This window comes from Poecilia latipinna, unplaced genomic scaffold, assembly GCF_001443285.1.
Source record: "Poecilia latipinna isolate Pla-1442-1.1 unplaced genomic scaffold, P_latipinna-1.0 Scaffold807, whole genome shotgun sequence".
In the NCBI taxonomy this organism is placed as follows: domain Eukaryota; kingdom Metazoa; phylum Chordata; class Actinopteri; order Cyprinodontiformes; family Poeciliidae; genus Poecilia; species Poecilia latipinna.
This window is the reverse complement of record NW_015113423.1, coordinates 294,481-312,405: the sequence shown is the minus strand read 5'-3', so window position 1 is coordinate 312,405 and position 17,925 is coordinate 294,481. Positions and strand designations below refer to the sequence as shown.

At 37.5% G+C, this 17,925-nt stretch overlaps 1 protein-coding gene across 2 annotated transcripts in view; it reads right to left on the bottom strand.

The window, feature by feature from the left end:
- fign (fidgetin) overlaps positions 1 to 17,212 on the bottom strand; it is a 37,369-nt gene extending 20,157 nt beyond the window's left edge. The window contains exons 1-2 of one of the 2 annotated variants that reach the window (XM_015047111.1): positions 16,883 to 17,212; positions 15,963 to 15,997 (exon numbers count right to left, since the gene is read on the bottom strand). In XM_015047111.1, the coding sequence (XP_014902597.1) occupies positions 15,963 to 15,987 (25 nt within the window). In that variant the 5' untranslated portion in view covers positions 15,988 to 15,997; positions 16,883 to 17,212. The remainder of the gene's footprint in view (positions 1 to 15,962; positions 15,998 to 16,882) is intronic. The other variant, XM_015047112.1, reaches the window with a different exon arrangement.
- Between the last annotated feature and the right edge of the window lie 713 nt (positions 17,213 to 17,925).

The window sequence follows — 17,925 nt, the reverse complement described above, 5'->3', positions numbered from 1 at the left end:
CTGATTTACAGACTGCTCTTTCAAACATTTGGTGTGAGGTTACCTCAACTTCTATTACCAAATGAGAAAGAATAAACTGTCCTAGAAAAAAGGTCAAAGTGGATATTTTGAGTACATTTAAGAATAATTATTGTGTGTTACACCATGACCATAGCTTATTTCCAATTTGTTGCAAACACAAGATCAATAAAAAAACTATTGCTGGAAAACTGAATTACCTATTCCTGCCACAGCTCTGAAAACTCATATGGTGGATACAGAGGGTTTCAAAGTTGTGATCCAGGGAAAACCATTGAACAAAAGTTGCATAAGTCATTGTGGTGACTGATGCAAGGACTAGTCACTTCACGCATTCAGCATTAGCTTCTGCCAGCCATATGAGCAGATAATGGTCTCAGAAATAATTTCAATGTGAATGGAAATATTCAGACACAGGACAAAGTTTCAACATTTGTAGTGCTTACTTTAAAAACAACTGGATCAAAACTCTGACATCAAATGCAAAACTGAGGCGTAGTTAGGACACCTTTTAGTTTGTGCAATTCATCTCAAAGAATTATCTTGTATGGAAAAATGAATTGGAAGGGGAAGCAGAAAGGTAACCGACATCATAACAGGCGTAATGCGCACATGACATGCAATAATAAATAGGGATGACCTAATTCAGTCCCAAGAACCTGCTCATGCTCTTGAGCAATTTCTAAAATATTGATATTGGAGTAGCTGGCTGCAGTCATCTTTCTATGGTTTCTTGTTAGCTGCACCACATACTCTCGAGGCCTAGACACACTGCCTGCATGTGACTCTTCACACGCCAATCAGATTTTTATTTTTTTGGCTTCAACTCAATTGTTTCTCTACTGACCACTGGACCTATGACATCAGGTATTCACGCGAGAGTATACAACGGACATATCTCAAGAATAAACACAAGTAGGTCAGAGAGTAAACTCAAAGCTACAATTGCTGCTCACCAAACACAAGATCAAGATTTAAGTTTTGTCTAACATCTTCCAGCTCTATTGTGTTGATTGTTGTAACTGCAGGACAAATCAAGTGCAAATCTTCTGGGACGTGTGATTATTTAGTCTATAATAAATAAACAGGACTTAAATTACACATTCTCATTTGGCTGTATGCATTGCATGTATTGTAGGATGTCACAGAAGCCCGAACTTGGCCTGACCCAGCCCCAATTTCGGGTCGAGCCCAGGCCACAAATCTAAACTCTGGCTGTGAGAGGTTGAGAGGAAAAATGTTTTCCTCTGCCTACATCCCCCAGAATGTCGGACAATTTTGGATCAGACTTCAGTGAAATTCTAAGAATTGTATTTCTATTGATATTGTCAACATATGAATCATTAGCTGTAGAAATGCAGAGAATGAGTAAAGACCTAAGACTGTAACTCATGAGAGCTGTGGAACTGCTGCTATGATTAAAAAAAGCTGATCAAGATTAAATCACCAAGTTTTCTCTGCATACTTTCAGAACAATGACAAAGAATTATGATGGAAAAAAAACTTTCCAAAGCAAACTGTGGTAAATATGAAGAGTCAGACTGAACCAACTTAAGGTGGAAGAGAATGGGGATAGATGATATATATTTTTTTTAATGTTACTTTCTAAAAAGTAAAATGACCATAAAGACTATTATTTTGTTTAATACTTTTTAGAAAAAAAAATGGGAACAGTCCAACATATCTTTCACAACAATTGATTAAGCAATCTGACCCGTTTCTGTTAAAAACAGAACATTTTTAAATTATCCACCAAGAAATGGAAATGATTCATGTGCAATTTCACTTACAGATGGAAATTGCACAAAGAGAAAACAAATATAAAACCTCAATACAGAAAGATCCCAAAGCTGAGAATCAAACCAAGCCCCCTATCACTGTAAAACATCAGTGAAAACAGCTGGGCCACCATACGACCATTGGTTGGACTATGTTGAAAAAAATCCAAAGACAATTAAAAACTAGGCTAGCAGAACACATACGTTGCAATTGACCTTAGTCTTGTAACAGCATATTGTAAGGAGGCAAATCATCCAGCCTTCTCGTTTAGATATGTTCAAATTGAACATATCTAAACGCTTGGAAGAAGATGAAAAATAAAGTAATTGTTGCTTTAAACAAAAGTAACAATTGTTTCATATTTCCACACAGCAGACCCCATTTACAATTAAGGACACAACAGTTTTTTAATCAATAAAGTCTGCTGTGATTTGAGTACATTTGTTCAACTTGTACACAAATGAAATGTCATTTTATTAGTGGTAAGGGATATGTACAAATTGATACATTAGCAATAAAATATATTTTTTATAAATCTCTAAGTAAAATCTTAACAAATGTTACTAATTTGTTGTTCTGATTTGGTCTTGTGGTTTTTCCCAATTTTCCTGTTTCAGATTTTTCTGTTGCTTTTTGTGTGCAATTAATTTTGCCATTCAAGGAAACCACACTATTTTAAAAATCAAATTATTATTATTATTTTTTTTTGCAATTAGCGTTCTGTTCTGTTGTGTAAAAAGAAAGATGCGTCCATCTCAATTTCAATCCAGATTGTTGACTGTTGCAGCTCTACACCTAAAACGTATCACCACTACGGAGTGCGTCTGTGTGAGTTTGTCTCATCACTGTTCTGACCCGACGAAGATCCAGGTAAGATTGAAACGTTAGCAATGAATGCTGCACAGTTTAAATGTGCAGGCACCTCTCTGTTCACACTATGTTACCATTTCATTAAGATCATCATTACACAAAAAAAAAACAACAAATATGCAGTTTCACCTTTAACTTTTGCTTTTAGCGGCTACTTCAACTTTTCCTCACAGTGCAGACCTGGCTGGTTGCAGCATATTTAGTTATTAGCAAAAGGTATATTACTATAGCTCATTAGCATAATTGTTGTCTGCCTGCAGCATTATTTGCCAACATGTTGGAGTCTGCAGTACAAAACTAAATAAATAAAATGATAATCTATTTAATTTAACATAATTCTGGAAATTTCAGGAAATGTAAAAACATTTTTTGAAAAACAAAAAAAATATATGCAGCACTTATTTAAACTGTGTTGCAAAATGTATTTCTATATACTGTAGAGCTGAAGGAAACTGTACAAAGAGAACAATGAAAACTGTAAATCACTGTGAGGCAGCCAGAAAAGAGACCAGCGTCTTCAGAGAGTTCAAAGCCTTCACACAAATGAGAGATACGCAAAGAAAATTATTCCACAGCATTCCTTAATAGATTATGAAATGAAGGAAAGAAAAAGGGTCAATTTGTGTCACAAAGCAATTGTGAAAAATAAATGAGATAATTAACAGAAATCAAGAGGAGCACATTTCAAATATGTCTCTGTTTTCTTTGTTCAACACAGCCTTTTTGTAATATCCATCCATTTCTCAGGTAAGACTCAAAGTCCTGCACAATAAATTACAAGTAAGAGAACGGATTCCCTCCTTTTCATTATGTGCAGTTCTTTATGTGGTTTTAAAAACATGGTGGTTCCACAATGTGCTACATTTGCATGTTCAGAATTCAACCAATTAAAAGCTAATTAATTAGACACAATTCTATTAAGAAACAAATCCCAGTCATCAATATACACAACCAAGGGTCACCCATTGCTTAAATGCGAATTGGCTCCTTGCACCACGTGGACTAAAGAATAGCACAATAGCACTATTGGAAGTCACAATAACCAGTGTGGCACGCATATATTTGTTGGAGCATGAACTCATCAGTGCTGATTGATTTTACTTCCATGGATAGAAAGCTGAGCCGTTGCTTCGACATACAGATCTCTATCAAGTGGCCGCTTCTAGGAAAGATCTTAATTCCCCCTGGTGATTGTCATGTTATGGTAAACACTCTTGCGAATTCTTCCTGAAAACCGTCCTATTGTGTAAGAAAGAGAAGGCACACGCACACACACACACCCTGACAAAATTAGCCTGATATATTAGTTTTTAGCCAAAAACGTGCACTTGACTGTGCATTGTGTATTTGATGTTTGTATATTAGCAGAGATTAACCCATCACGTGTCAGTACTCAATCTCACAAAAAAAAGCAATTTTGAGAACCTCTGTTCTTACTGAATGTCTAATACACTGTTGAACAATTTATTTTCATATGGAATATTTATGAATATTTTCCTTAATAAACATCGACAATAAAAATATAAATACATATTTATGTAGAAATGAATATATATATATATAGGGTTAGAAATGTAAAGTCTGTTTTAGGGCTGGTAGATAGGAGGAAGATAAGGAAGTAAAATAATGTCTAAATGAGCACATTTGGTCCTACCACAACCACACATTTAGTAATAAGAATAAGCATAAACAATTGTAATGATCCCCAGATAAGTTGAGAGTTACAAGATGGGCTGAGGTCTCAACCACTTGAAAATTGTTTGACACAGAAAAACAAAACAAAGGAACAGGGAATATATGAACAAGTTATAAATGCAGAAATCATGGTGCTTTCAGTAACTGCAGATCTCAAAGTTACCATCTGCTTTGATGCTTCCTATTGGTGCCAAAGTAAAATCTGCAGTCTTATGTGCATTTGATCAACAATAGTTAAAAATTTTAAATTCTTATATTGGCTAAAACTGAACTAGACATCAGAGAGTCTATGGAGTAGAAAGTGAGCTTTCTGAGATATTTTTTCATTTGTGAAAAAAAAAAAATCTAAAAATTACACAAACATAAAAAAGACAATATAAAATATTCAAACTAGACTGAACTCTCTTTAAATACAATTAAGAAAACAATTATGAATACCCTTGGCAGATTTAGGCTTAATTGTTTTGTTTGACCAATTTGTCTTTTTCTGATTTTAAGCAATATCTTTGGAGTGGCCAAGCCACGGTGCCAAATTGAATCTGTGAATCCTAAAGATTGACGTGACAGAAAGAAAACCTTTCAACCTCAAAGACTGGGAGCTCACCACTAAGGATATAAATCTTTGGTAGATACCAGTAGAAACATGCATGTTGTAAGGTTTTGATTGATGCATTGCCAACAGATATTTTTACTGATCATTGAAAAGAGGCATAAATAACATTTGAAATCCCAAATTGGCACAAAGCAAAAGGTTAAATAAAAACAGATCAACTATTTGTATGCCGATTTCTAATAAGAAACAAACCTTGTCTTTAAAGCAATTTTGATTTTAAAGAACAGAAAGATTTTTAGTTTCCAAATAATACTGAAATATTTTCAGAATCTTTAACCCGATATCATGAATCATTTCATGTCATGAGCAACATGCATTGTCTCACTCCTAATGCTTCATGGCGTCTCATTGCACGACTTGTATGTTTTCCTTACTACAGCCTTGTGTCTGCCTTGCACTTGGCAGCTTTCCCTGTGATACGCTGAATGTTTATAAAGGAAAGTGGGCAAACGGCCTCCTGGCAGAAAAACGGCATTAAAAAAAAATCATTTACTCCTCTGTTTATTTCTTAGGTTTTTGCCTTTGTTACGAGTTAGGTCCTTACCGTTAAATAAACTGTTAAATAAATCTGCCTGTGGGTAGTGCATGCTCCCTTGATGAGTTGTGAACGGCTAAACGGCGAACTGAAAGGATACTCGTCCACTTTGTACAAGGCAATTCATGCAGCCTTGTTCATTTGGGTATGCATGAAGAAACAATATCCTACTGGGAGCACTCCGAGTTTCAAACACTCGGGGTCAACTACACGAGCAGATTCCACATGTGTAGCCTGTGGCCGCTGAGGTTTGGAATCTACCTCCCTCCTGGCTGGGTGACGTTGCATGTTCTATTTCCAGACCAAGGGTTGAAGTGAGGCTGCGGGGAGTGTAACACTGACCTACATGACCTGTGGCCTAGAAAAGCAGCCTGAAGCACTGCACACTAAAAACTCCTCACTCCTTCTTCTGCAGTCTTACAAAGGATTCAAAACCTTTTTTTTTCCCCCTCTTTGCGCATAGCATATGTCTTTTGATGCCAAATGATTTGCATCCTTTTTTTTTTTTTTTTTTTTCACATCTTTGACTTGTCACTGCACACAGCCTAGTTGTCGGAACCCGATGCCCACTTGCTGAAGTCTCAAGTGGGAAGACGGAAAAGAAAGCCGAAGAGGAAAAACTGTTTTACTTTCAGGCCCAGTGTCTACAGGCCACATGTCTCCAGTCATCTGTCACTAGTTTACATACATACTATGACACTTCCCCTCTCAGTGGGAACCCGTTGTCACCACTCGCCCGCCAGCGAGGGCTTACTGGGTGCTAGATGGGTCTCCCCCAGGTACCTCGGGGGAGCCGCATTAGGCCTAACTGACAGACTGACAGCAGCACGCAGACACACATGCACACAGTCCATCCCTTTTTTCCAAACGGCGCTCCCTCCTCCTACAGCGCAACAGCTCACATTCTCCCAAGGCACACCACACTTTGCATAAAGCAGTGACTTTGCTTTACATCAATTTTTTATATTTTTTTTTCCAGACACAAAATTATTTTTCACCCCTCTAGCCTCTTCGTGCTACGTGGAAGTTTTGAAATGAATAATGGAAACAACAGAGCTGAAGACTCATGGGATCCATTTAAAGAGGCGATGCAGTCAGAGTTTGGGCTGCAAAAATATCACGCTCCACGTAAATGAGTCTGCTATTGTTCTGCACTTTATAGAACGGCTGCTTTAAACCATGTGCAGAGCAAATAGTGCTGAGAATGATGTGGTATAAACACATTTTCCCCTAATAAAAAGGGAATATTAGCGAGAGAAAAAACTAAATAAAAAAAAAAAAACAAGCTAAATGTAGTTAAATTGTTTGACAGTGAAAAAAAAATAAAAAATCTGTGACTTAACTGGCCAAGATGCACTGCAAAGCTCTATTACTCTGCAGATTTAATGTTACATGCTGGAGAACACACAACATGCAGGACCGGTCAAGAGGACAAATGGATTTATTTCCTCCATGAACGCGAGAGTTTAAGCCATGTTTAACTCTTCTCAGCAAAAGCCACAACTTGGTATTTCCACCCCAGCTTCCCAGGTCCTTACAATGGAAGTCCTCAGGAGCAGCTACGTCGAGTCAACACAACTCCCTGAGGTGATTTCCTGATAACGAACACAAAAGAAGTGTCGACCCTCACAAAGCCCACTGACGACTGTAAACCCTCCAGTGCTCATTTTTGCCCCGTTTTTTTTTTCCCCTCAATTAAATTAATTAAATATGGGGTGGACGCTAAAAGGGATTATCAAAAAAACATGTTCAGAAATTATTCAAATACACAAAAGACTGCAGTACATCACTGGAGATGCAATAGTCCGGATCTGAAAAACACAATATTTCTCGGATCTGTCAACACAACTTATCTAACCACAATCAGACCTCAGAAACAACACTCTTCACTTCAAATGCTGTTACTGATAGAAGACATTTCAACATTGATTTTTATTTTTTTTATTTTTTTAGGTTCTGTTGAGGTGTTTAAAAATCAAGCCAGAGGAAACATGAACAGTGGAACAAGTTATTTAAAGCAAAATACCTTTGCCTCTATAAAAACTCCTGCTCTTTCTGAAATTCCATCTTTAGGAAGTAATCACAACAGCATTCCTCCATTAACCCTTTAACATACAAACTTACTAGCGTTGCATTAAGAAGCAGCTCTGATAATGAGCTCAGCTGATGCGCAGCTCCATCAGGTGTTTGTTAATTGGTTCTAGCTGGCTAGTCTGTAGGAACTGAGCAGGGGAATCGTGGGGGAGGGCTGCTCTGAGGCAGAAGGTCGGAAGATTGGAAAGTGCAGTGCTGCGTCTCAAAGGCAGCGTTGGTTCCAACCAGGCGTTTTGCACATCTGAATGGCTGCAAAGGGAAATTGAAGGATTTCTCAAACATGCATTAAAGGATCAAGGCAACACTCCACGTATGTTTCCGATAAGGGAATAACATTGTAACATGATGTAAAAAGTCAATTTAAGAAGACAATAGGAAGGTTGAATGGAGGACAGCAAAGTTGCTCCATATAATTTTTCGGCTCGATTTGTAGATGTTACCAGACATTTGGTAATAGTGCGTTCTTACTAAAAGTAAAACACAATGAGGTTTTTAGTTTCTTTTTAAACAAACTCTTCGGTGTATGCTGCAAGTTTAGGCCAAATGTCTTTCTGTAGCCAGGCTTGTGTTTAATTGAGGGATGGGGGAAAAAAAACGTTTAAAAAAAAAAAAAAAAAAAAACAAAACAAAAAAAACAAAACAATGTTGGGCAATTATCAAGACGTCTTATCAAAATACAGTTTAAACTTCAGATATTTCTGCGTTCAGCGGTACAGAAAACACAAAAATTACATGATTTTATCCTCTACTGGTTTAGAACATCACGTCATCTTGTCACATTTACATTTGGTACTCCTGACCTAGTCACATTGACCAACAAACAGAGTGAAAGCTCATATAGGGTTTTTGTATTGTACGACTTTGGTTTGCTTGGAGATTTCTGTCTGAAAAGGAACCGAAACCACCCAAGAAAGTTACGCTTAAACTTATGAACCGACTCGGACCAGTGTAAACAAACCATTAACTAGATGTTAATGTAAGCATCTGCAATCTTTAGGGCATCCACAGGGAACCTGCTCTTTTGACTATGATAGGCCGCACTAACAGCAATGTTCGCTTCCCTTTTCCTTTTGTTTTAAAATAATAGTGAAAGCCTGTTTTATTGCAACTCCTATCTAACATAGCGACATGATGTGGCCATAAATATTTAATATCACTGCAGGAAGGCGAGAAAAAAAAATATTTGAACACTAATTGTATTTCCCCTTGTAGCTCTGAGAGAAATCGGAATTGGTGTAAATTGCTACTGGCACGTCAAAGTTTTAAAGAAACCTGAAATTGGGAAAAAAAAAAAAAAAAAAGAAATTCTTAGTGGGTCATCTTGATTTCTGAAACTGATTCACATATGGGTATACCTAACAAAAAAGCAAATAAATATTTGTCCTTTCTTTATCTACATGCCCTACCGCCCAGCCTTTCTTCAGCACAGACTGGCATGGTCATGTCACCATGCCACTGTAGACACCAGCTGCCTCGCCATAGCCTGACACCTTAAACCTCCATGACGGCACACAGAAACACACACACACACACACACACACACACACACCCCTATATCCCTCCTTCTATTCCCTCCAGGCATCCTCGTCCCCCTCCTCTCTACACCATCAGGCAAACCCCAACCCATCCTCTCGTCGCTGGCACTCGAGGCTCCCTCTGCTCGCGCCTGGCACGGTGCCAACCTGTCAGCCACCCAACGCCACAGAGGATGAATGAATCACTAAGAACTTTGAGAAAAGCACTGATCGCTCACATCTCATCTGATCAGCGCTTCAGCTAATTGTCTCAAATTGATATTTAAGACAATTAGCAGTGGAGGGGAGAAGTGGGAAGGGGGTTTATAAATCGGAGGAAGAGAACGAGTCAAAAGATGAGCTTTTATATTCACACGCATGCTTTTGAATGTCGATGAAAGTTAATCCAAGCATGTATTTTAATACATGAATTATAAGAGTATAATAGACTATTACTAGAACCGCAAAGTGATTTGGTGTAATGTGCAAACAGTACATTCAAAGAGAGTTATTATTCCTGTCTAAATTTTAAAGGAATCAAAAGACAGCTCTCTCAAGTGTCCTCATAAATAAAGGAGATACTTTGAAATAGATTAATTTAAATTAGCACAAAAGAACAGGTAAGTTCAAAGACTCCACATTAAAGCTAATTGGGCATGTTATGCAAGTCAAATTCCCTACAAGTTTCCGCTATGTCGATGTTCATTTTCAACTCCCACATCTCCTTTACAACCTCTGAACTGTGGCTGCCCACTGCTGGTCAGCAGACTGAATGAAGGTTTCTATATTTTTCCCCCCCTGCAAAGCAAACAAATTTGAATGCTGGGGACTATTGGTGGTCATGCAGGTGAAAAACTTAAACACCCTTCATTGATCTCAATAAGTTGATAATGTTTTAAAAATTTAGTTGGCACGCTATGACTAAATTTGGAATGTGGTTATCCAATGTTTCTTAATAAAAAATAGTAAAACGATAATATGTTGCATCTTTCTGTTGAAAGCTGCCAGTTTGTGTTATACATTTTTGGTTTTGATGTTTTCTGTCTTTACTGTGATATCAAACTTTTACCTAACGTTGTAACATTAAAAAAAAATCATCTGCCTACAGCTAACAAATAAATTTCAATTAATATTTTTTTTACTCACACACCCTTTTTTAAAAATTTCTCTGCAATGATGTATTCAGTTACCACATTAAGATAAAATTATTTTTCTATAATCATGAAAGGATTGCTTTTTCATAATATGAACAGTTTTTACAAAAAAAAAAGAAGAAGCACCTTGAAAGAAGGACAGGAACAGTGGCCTCTCCTCACCAAGGTTATTCAGTGATAAGCAACAGTACTCAGGCAGACAATGACAGCCCAAAGTGGGAGCTATTTTCAAAAGTCGCTAAATTGTAGAATTTGTTAATCATACTCTCAGAGTGTTGGGTCCTCGCACCCTAAGAGTGACAAGATGTTATCCGTTTAAAGACGAAAATTGTAGGTGTGGAATCAGATTTGGACATGTAGTCATTTCATACAGGTGAATAAAATGCTCATGCTGTCATCCGGAGCCGTCGACAGCTCCTGCATTCAGTCCATGTGCGTGCAACAACATACGAACGATGCTATCTGCCAGAATGTACAAACATGAATTATAAAACTATTTGAATAGGATGTTAAAAAAAAAGACTGCCATTGCAAATTATGAAACATCTAAAATAATCAGTCTTAATTATACATTGAATACACATTTGAACTGCAGTTTTTTAGCTAAATAAGTACTTATAAATGCCCATTTATTTTGGTCATTTGACAAAAAAAGTCTAGAACTTTGCATCACTAATTAAAATGTAAACAGTGTAATGAGGACATCAGTGATTTAGGCAAACGTCTCTCTGGCTGCCACAGGGGATATGATAATTACAGAGGCGAATCTATGAATGCACATGAATCTCCTACAAGTCCAGATTAAAAGCCTTAGTGCTAAACCTAGTTTGGTACACCTGGGGATTGTCTATTCTAGCCAATCCCCAAAAGGCCCTGAGCTGCCTCGTCTTCTTATGAGTGCAGAGACACCTCATGTGAGGGAGATGAAACAAAGCCTCTGTTTCAGCATGTTGGAAAGGGGAAGGAACAAGGCGTTTGAGGCAACAAATGCAGCACTTTGAGTAAATAATACGCCAGCCAATGGCCTGAATAAAGCAGCCCTGCCCATGCAACACACTTTGTGGTACTGTTACAATCACAATGAGCCCTGCATTCTGTAAGGATGCCGTTTTGTTTTAAATATGGGAAATATATGATCACATGTGTGGACCATTTGTTTTAAGCAAAGGAAAGCAATGGTGACCGTAGCTGAACTAGCTCAGGTCGGACATTGTACATAAAAGGTAATAGAAGTTTAAAACAGTTAAACTTTTCCAAGCCATTTTAATGAGATGCAAGAGAAAGTGCCACTGTGATTGGAATGTCACCTTCCACACCCTTTCCTGTGTACTGCAGTTCAGCTGGCTTAGAAAAGGACTCATATGCTTTTTCCTCACTTGCAAAGACAAATTGGGCTGTGTGGCTGACGTGGAAATCTCAACCTTAAGGAAAATGTCTGCTTCCTCTCAGGAATACACCAGAGGACTGCTGTCCACCAAGTATGGTAACTGCTAAAATGACATGCTAAACACAGCTTAAAATGTCAACTCTGCAAAAACTGTTAAACACTAACTGCTCTCAAACATTCACACAGAACTGTCGCTGAATCATCTGCTGCTGTGCACTGCTGATAAGCTGGGTGAAAGCCTGCTAATGCAAATTGCCCTGTTTTGAAATATTCTGGGATAAGGTAAAGCTACATAAAAACTACAGCTGGTTAGCCACAAACTCTATTGGGTTATGCAGCTGCCTGTAGGCAGACAACTCGAACAGATAGCCCAGTAGTTTATCGGCTAATTTCAGATTGTCATATTTGTGTTATTTTATAAAAAAAAAAAAAAAAAACATCTTAAAAACTACTAGTAAATCTTACATTTTAGTTAAAGCCTGTTTGTACAAATAGCTTGCAAATTACAGCATTATACATTTATAAAAAATACTACATTATTTTTACAACTTTATGAAAGTTTTCTTTTTAAAACAAATGCAATAAGGCTGTTATACTTCTTTTCTTTATTTTGTGTTTACATTTTTGTGTTTTTACCATGATACTTTGGAATTTGCACACTGTTTTCCTAACTTAAAAATCTCACATAGACCCCGTTTGTGCTATATGATACAATAATATACAGCTCTAAAAATAAATAACAGTTTTTATTTAAAATTTATGGTTTCCCCTATTTTTTTTTAGGTATGCGTTTCAGTGAGAATCACTTTTTACCTTTCATATAACAATATAAGAATTTCTGGCTTTCATTTGCAGAAAATGGGGAAAAATGTTGAAAATAAAAATAGTGCAATGTTTTCACAGGATCAAATAACGCAAAGGAGGCTAGTTCATATGAATTTCTAAACACAGAATATATATTTTCACTCCGACAGCGTTAAGAAATCAGTGTTCAGTGAATAGCTCAGATTTTCAGCATTTTGGCAAGCCGTCCATTTATCTTAAGCATTGCTGCTGGTTTCAGGTGACGACCAAACAGTGTGTCATTAAATAGAAAGACATGTGCTTGTAATGGAATTCAGCAGATACAGGAACGGAAAGGCTTCCATACATGTACTGTTGCTAAGTTCAGAAAAATTTGCAGTGTTCTCCTACTTTATTATTTTTTTTATGCGTTTTTTTTTTTTTTTTTGCTGGACTCTATAAAGTTCTATTTCAAACAGGCAGGACAGATTTTAGTACTATATTATCCAACCTACTATTATTTGCCCTGTAAAATCAAATAAAATTAATTTGCAATTTCCTTTTACCATAAGGACTGAATTACATGACAGGCTGGTAGCTACAAGCAGTCAAATGTAGGCACATGCATTTAAAAATGTCTATGCCATATGCTGTCACTCAGAGAAAAAAAAAAAAAAAAACAAGTCTGAGCAGACAGTCACTGTGTCTAAATGAGATGGTGGTAGGAGGAGGAGGGGAAGGAAAAGGGAGGATGTCAAGGATTCATGGTCCTTCATCTTTGCAGTAGAGCAAACACGTCCCTCAGTATAGCAACAGACAGCTGCCTCCACCTTCTAATGCAGTCCAACTTAAATCACTGCGAGAATTGTCAGTGTAGAGAGAAAACGCACACAGATAACATAGCAGGCTGCCATGAGGGAAACGACAGAGATGTGGAAACAAGAAAAGGAGAGACATAGACAAAGAGAGAGGAGGGAGGGGAAACGTGTTGAAATACTGGAGTTTTTTTTTTTTCCTTAGTCTGACTCCTATGAGGACTCTTGCTTTTTATATGTATAAAAAACAACAAAGACACCACTTAACATATTTCCTTAAAGCTGACAATCCTGCTCTGATCAGATTGAATATAGTCACTCACTACAAGGAGATTTTTTTTTGTAGTCGCGGTTCTATAGATCCATGTGAAAAGATTTAACATTTCATCAATTTACAAAGCTTCTGCAGTGAGCGACATCAGTGTTAGCCTTTAATTGTCATTGTTGAAGTGTCACGCCTGTTGTGTACATTTTTTCCCTTTATTTTTAGGGACGCGAGATGCTGCACACTTTAGAATATAGACAGAACACTTAGAGACACTAAATTGCTTGGCAAGGGCATGTCAAGTTATTAATTCAAGGAGTTATTTAGGACTCGCATTGCTGACTTTTTCTGTTTGTGCTTTGTTGCATCTGGAAACAATAGACTAATGTAATATTCCTGGTAGACAAATAAGCAAGCAAGCATTTACTTCATTAAAAGTGAATATTTAAAGTGTCAAATTTCACTTTAATATTTTACTCCCAATCTGACTATATAACACTGAACCAGAAAATCATCTTTCAACAAGATTTTCTTTTGTTACTTCAACTGCCTAAAAGTAAAACAAACATCTTTACCTTGTTAATATTAGCTATCACTCTTTACAAGAAAATGTGACAAACATTGAAAAGGGTGACAAAAACATGGGGGAGGGGGGGGGGTTTCAGCATCTGTTGCCAACTTTTTTTTACCCCCCCCCTCTCCTCCCCTCTAAGGTTCATGTCAAGCAGAAGCTGGAATTATTAACGCAGATGTTGTCTTTTCAGAAATAAACATTGCTGCCAGCGTTCGTTCTATGCACATCCGAGGTGTCTGGGGTTAAGTAAGGATCTGCAAGAATCGCCTAACGCTCTGCAGGAGCTCAGGCGTGGAACCCTTCAGGAGACTGAACTCTGAAATATATGCTCAGGCACTTCTTAATTATTAGGGGTCAAATACTGAGAAGTCTGAGAAATGCCAGATTACTTTTAACATGCAGACGTATTTAAAAAGTTGCTTTTTTGTGCATTTTTTTTTCTCTGAAAACAGTACTTGTCTCAAGATTTGATGAGAAACCAGAAAGTTGAAATACATCCGTTTTAATTAATTAACCCACTAAAAATCAAAAATAGTAAATCTGCAGAGAACAGGAGGACAAACTAAAATATAAACAGGAACACATATGTCCCTACAGTCTTGGGAGCCAATATCAAAATTCAGTTCAATAAAAATACCCATCACACATGCATGGCAAAACACAAATAGAACGATAAATACAAGCAACCAAATTTAATATCCACTTTACAAAAAACAAATTACAACAAAAACACTTACACATAATGAATGTGATGGTAATGTACTTTTTTTTTAACTACTGGACGACAGATGCTGGAATGCAGTTTTTTTTTTTTTTTTTTTTTTTGAAGAGGAATGAAAACACACTTCAGCTCACTGATGGCAATGTTTAATTTCCTCTCAGAGCAAAACATGCAAATGAACTGCAAGAACACAATTAAGTGAGTTGTTCATAACTGGGAGGTGGAGAAAAGGTTCACACAGGACAAAGTGTTTGCAGGGGGAGAGAATTCGCACAACTTGTTACGTACCTCTCTCCCCCCACACACACCCATACACACACACACACACACACACACACACACACTACCAGACTTTGTGTCCATTTACTGGCTTGTCACAAATAATTACCGCTGAAACAAAGAATGAGAACTATTCCTGACATATGAAGCGATATGTGTGAGCAGAGGTTTTCTGATTTTATTTTGACTTGTGTTTGAAAGACAACTGAAAACAGTCGTCCCTTGTTTAAAAGTCAACTTAAATGGGACTTTATTGTTATGGCATATTTTGGTTTACTGTCATTTTTCGGTGTGTATAATAACTAATTAAACTGAAGTGCAATTATTGCACATTGATAACTGTGAACATCTAACAGTAAGTCTACGTTCTAAATAACTAGCTTAAATATTCAAATAGATTCTGAGCTTTTCTGTATCATTAAGCTGGTAAAATGTAAAAAAAGGAACTAGGGTGAGCAATATATAATATTTAAAACAAAGATGTGAAAGCAATCCTCTACTAATAGCATAAACATAATTTGGATTTAAAATGTGTTTATTAATGCAAATTTAAATGCATTCATGTTTTTTTTAGATTTATGCATGCACGAAGGTTTGAGAAGTTGCACAGCACTTCTAGAAACAACAAGCAAAATTAAAATAACTGAAAATCCTATTTGTCTGAAATCAATAACACACCATCCTCTCATATATCTGATCATTAAGATATCAACCATGTGTTAAAGAAACTTACTAGGATGAACCATGCACACAAAAAAGACAATAAAAATACTGCAATGACAGCTTTTCTCCTCCCAAAATATAACAAATAACAAAAAAATATATATATAACAATGAAGATAATTGCAAATTGAACATAGGCCTACCATAAATACTGCTGCTAGTGATCATGTCTTCAAGCCTAAAAACAAAAGGAGAGGGGGGGAAAAAACAGCAGAATCGGAATTTTCACGAGGTGGAATTCCAAAGGTTGCTTCTCATTACAGCCACTTTCTTCCCTATCAGATTTCACAACTTGAAACAAAAAGGCTCCGTTGTTCTTTTCCTTACGCGCTCATTTTAGCCGAATAATTAAGGATAAGCTAAAAGAGAGAAGAAAATGAAATAAATAAAATTAATTTCAAAAAATAAAAATAAAAAATCCCGGGGACAGAGACGCGCGTGTAGGGGCTGTCACTTCTTGCGCTGAGTTGAAACTAGAGAATAGGAAGCATGTGAGGCTCTGTAGATGACATAAAACACACATTCTTCAAGCCGCCCATTAAGAGGAAGAGGCTAAAGCAGCGTGAAGTCCCCTCCTCCCTTTACGTTTAAAATAGATTACTTGCCAGCAGTTGTCCCACTAAGAGCGCAATGACAGCCCATCTTTCTATTAACCTCCCGCCTGCAGTTCCAGCGGCCACTTTTATTCAGGCTGACATGCAAAAACTTCCCAATGCAGGAAAGTTATTTAGTAAAAGAAAGCCTGGATCCAGCCCTCAAACTACGCAGAGTGCCGCGTCAATAACAAAGTAGGTTCTAACTTCAAAATCATGTACCTCGCTTTTTTTTTTTTGTTTTTTCTAATGCGTGCCATTTCGTGTGTGAGATAATGGTAATATATATATATATATATATATATATATATATATATATATATATATGAAACACGCAGGATTGAGCGTCCGCAGACGGACAGCGCTGCAGCCCTCTGATGCGCGGCACGGTCTCTCAGCGCTTCCACGGAGCTGCTCAGTTTCTCTTTCTATAATTTGTTCGCATCACTGGCAGACGGAGCGGGACTCACCTGTGTGAGGTGACGGGGCAGTCACAGTTTACGGGACCATCGATCCGCGGAACGCAGGGACGAACACGGGACTCGCCGCGATCAAGCGAAGCTGCTCTCGATTTGAAACCATTCCAAGTTAGTCAGGGAAAGACTGACCACAGCCTCTGCCATGTTGGAATTCCAAATCCTGGACAGCTGCTCCACTGACTGAAGGCAGCACGCCGCGCCACTGCGCATGTTCCGTCCGGTGAGAGCCAAATTCAAAGAAAGTCACCCCCAATGGGCAGCAGTTAAATATATTCAACGACCCGTGCGTGTTTTAGGAATTAGATTTTGTGCGTCAGAAACCTAAAAAGGGCTTTATATATATATATATATATATTTTTTTTTTTTTTTCATATGATTAAATATTTTTAGTCAAAAATCAAAGTGCATGATTTTAAACTTAAATTTGTTTGGATTCTATTTTCAAATTTAAAGAAAATAAAATCACTATCAAAAGTTTTCCTCATATCTTGCCACCCTCCACATTTTACATACTCTTTTTTTTTGTGTACGTTTGTAAAAATTGCTCACAAACTGTAATGCACGGGTGTCAAACTCCGGTCCTCAACGGCCACTGTCCTGCAGTTTTTAGATGTGCCACAGGTACAAAACACTTGAATGAAATGGCTTAATTACCTAGTTCTTGTGTAGATCAGTTCTCCAGAGCCTTGCTAATGACCTAATTATCCTATTCAGGTGTGGTGCAGCAGAGACACATCTAAAAGTTGCAGGGCAGTGGCCCTCCAGGACTGGAGTTTGACACACATGCTTTGAACAAGTGTTGTGATTTCACACATGTGGAGTCTATGGGAATTTGGCACTGTTGTGTTGAGGTGGTGGTGCCCACTGATAGACGCTGAGAACATGGTGAATGGGTGATGTTCTTTGTGTGGAATGGCACTCCATTTGAACATACCCAAAAATCGCAGATGTCTTCATGTGCCCTTAAAGAATTGCCATTGTCAGTCGCTGTCTGTATTTTGAAGGAGGGTTTTCAACATTGACCTCACAATTTG